Source organism: Priapulus caudatus, unplaced genomic scaffold, assembly GCF_000485595.1.
Source record: "Priapulus caudatus unplaced genomic scaffold, Priapulus_caudatus-5.0.1 Scaffold350, whole genome shotgun sequence".
Lineage (NCBI taxonomy): Eukaryota > Metazoa > Priapulida > Priapulimorpha > Priapulimorphida > Priapulidae > Priapulus > Priapulus caudatus.
Genome location: NW_014577411.1, coordinates 277576 through 279897, shown reverse-complemented (window position 1 = coordinate 279897; position 2322 = coordinate 277576). Strand labels below are relative to the sequence as shown.

General features: G+C 47.2%; 1 protein-coding gene across 1 annotated transcript in view; it reads left to right on the top strand.

Annotated features, from left to right (window-relative positions):
• Positions 1–1022: 1022 nt before the first annotated feature.
• Positions 1023–2322, top strand: part of LOC106809388 (cystathionine beta-lyase-like) — a gene marked incomplete at its 5' end in the record, with an annotated part of 10989 nt that continues 9689 nt past the window's right edge. Inside the window, 2 exons of the mRNA XM_014812453.1 lie at positions 1023–1181; positions 2059–2190. Coding sequence (XP_014667939.1) covers positions 1023–1181; positions 2059–2190 — 291 coding nt within the window. The remainder of the gene's footprint in view (positions 1182–2058; positions 2191–2322) is intronic.

The window sequence follows — 2322 nt, the reverse complement described above, 5'->3', positions numbered from 1 at the left end:
GTCATAAAACGCACGCTACGTCACTTCATCCGTCCATAAAGCGTATATAAACGCACGTACGCCCACCGTCATCCCGATAGCACGTATAAAACGCGACGTACGATCAACTCATCCCTCCATTTAGCGTAATAAACGGCTACGTACCGTCCACTCATCCCTCCATAGCCGTATAAGACGCACGTGACGCCCACTTCATCCCTCTATTAGCGTCATAAACACGACATCGTACGTTTCCACTCATCCCGGCAACATTAGCGTGTAAACGCACGTACTCCGACTAGATCCCTCGCAGTAGCGTATAAACGCACGTACGTCCACTCATCCCGGTCTATAGCGCTATAAAGCATCGGGTAGCGCGGTCCACTCAGTCGCCTCCATAGGCACGTATAAAACGCACGGTACGCCAGCTATCGCCCTTCATAGCGTATAAACGTCGGTACGTACGTCCAGTCATCCCTCCATAGCGTATAAACGCACAACGTATCGTCCGACTCATCCCTTCTGATAACGACCTCATAAAACGCACGCACTCGTTCACTCGTCCACTCATCCCTCTATAGCGTATAAACGCACGTACGTCCACTCATCCCGCCATAGCGTATAAACGCACATTTTATCATCACGTAATCACGCGAACTGTCTCTCCAGAGAGGTATCCTATCGGGGAAGGTTATTGAAAAGCTGCAGTTGCTGGCGCGTGGTACATGCGATGATGAGAGTGCGTGTTTCCTTGACGCTGCGTGTTTGCTTCGGTTACACTGCAATGCTTGCTTTATAAACACGCGGCAGTTGTGAGAAAGCCGCAGCAGATTGATCATGATGCTTTTAGATTCACTCCCCTAGCCACGGACTAACCATTAGTCTGAAGTCGAGCTACTATAAAGCGTCTGCCATTAATGCGGACTCTAATGCGAACGTTATCCGCATACTCTAATGCATGGATAGTTCGTCTGAAAGGACTGCATCAGTGAGACTAGTAGATGATGTTATGCTGAAAGTTTACGTGTGTTCTCTCGCCGCAGGGTGGCTACGTTTACTCTCGCGCCGGCAACGCGACCGTCGATGCGGTACAGAGCGCCGTCAACGCACTCGAGGAGGGCGCTGGCAGCATTGTTTTCTCCAGCGGATCGTCGGCCATCTTCTCAATGTTCCTGGCTTTCCTTCGCGACGGCGATCACGTTGTACGTACGCCAGGTGTCGCTCGCGTCGCGGCGCGTTGCCCTTGCTGTTTGCTCCTTCTGCTTATCCTGGAACGTCGCCAATCATCGGGTGTCATCGAGATTGCCAAATAGGTCGCGGTGGTATAGATAGTATATCGGGCGCTCCTCAACCCCATACTTGTTCATGAGTTTAACAGCCGTGTGTCAACAAAAATAAGCAACAATATGATATGCATTGCAGATAAATTAGTCTCCCAGAACCTAAGCAGGCTTTTACACTATTTTCTCATATGCCGTGATATAGTTCAGTTATAAAATTTAAAATAATTATAAATAATTTAGCAGCATTATAAGATTCGACAGAAACGCATTGATTGTCATGTGTGTGCGTGTGTGCGTGTGCGCGTGCGTGCGTGCGTGCGTGTGGGCATTTGTGTGTGTGTGTGTGTGCGTGCGTGTGTGCGTGCGTGCGTGCGTGCGTGCGTGCGTGCGTGCGTGCTGCGTGTGTGTGTGTGTGTGTAGGTGAGATGTCAATTGCTATAAACTTGCACTCAGATATGTTGCCATATTGCAACCGATTGCTTCATCCGTATTTACTCGGTGGTTTTATATCGAATTGTATATTCGAGGGTGGCCATGCCGTCACCAAGACTGTGGCTTAATAAAAAAAATTGGAAGGACCGAGAATTATGCAAAAAGGAAGAAAAAGATTAGGAGGAAATTCATCGACGATCACTGTTATAACAAAACCCGTTCATCGGAAAGTGAACATACTTGCTGTAGAAGTTATGACGTAAAGAAAACCGGGCATGCATGCGTTCATAGACGTTCTGGGAATTTGATGAACTTGGAAAACGCTTGGTTTTGGAAACGCCATGCACATTTGTTGATGATGCAGGTGGCGTGCCATGGTTATTCTGGAACCTACTTCATGTTAAAGAATTATATACCACGATGCGGTATTGAAGTAACATTCGTACAAGGAGATAGCGTGGATTCCTACACGGAGGCAATAAAACCAAACACCAAGGTGAGTGATGCGGGGAATGCATGTGCTTTGTGACGGAGGTACACCGCACGCACGTCGCTGCACATTTACGCTTATATATATAGTGTAAATGTGCACTATATATATATATATATATATATATATATATATATA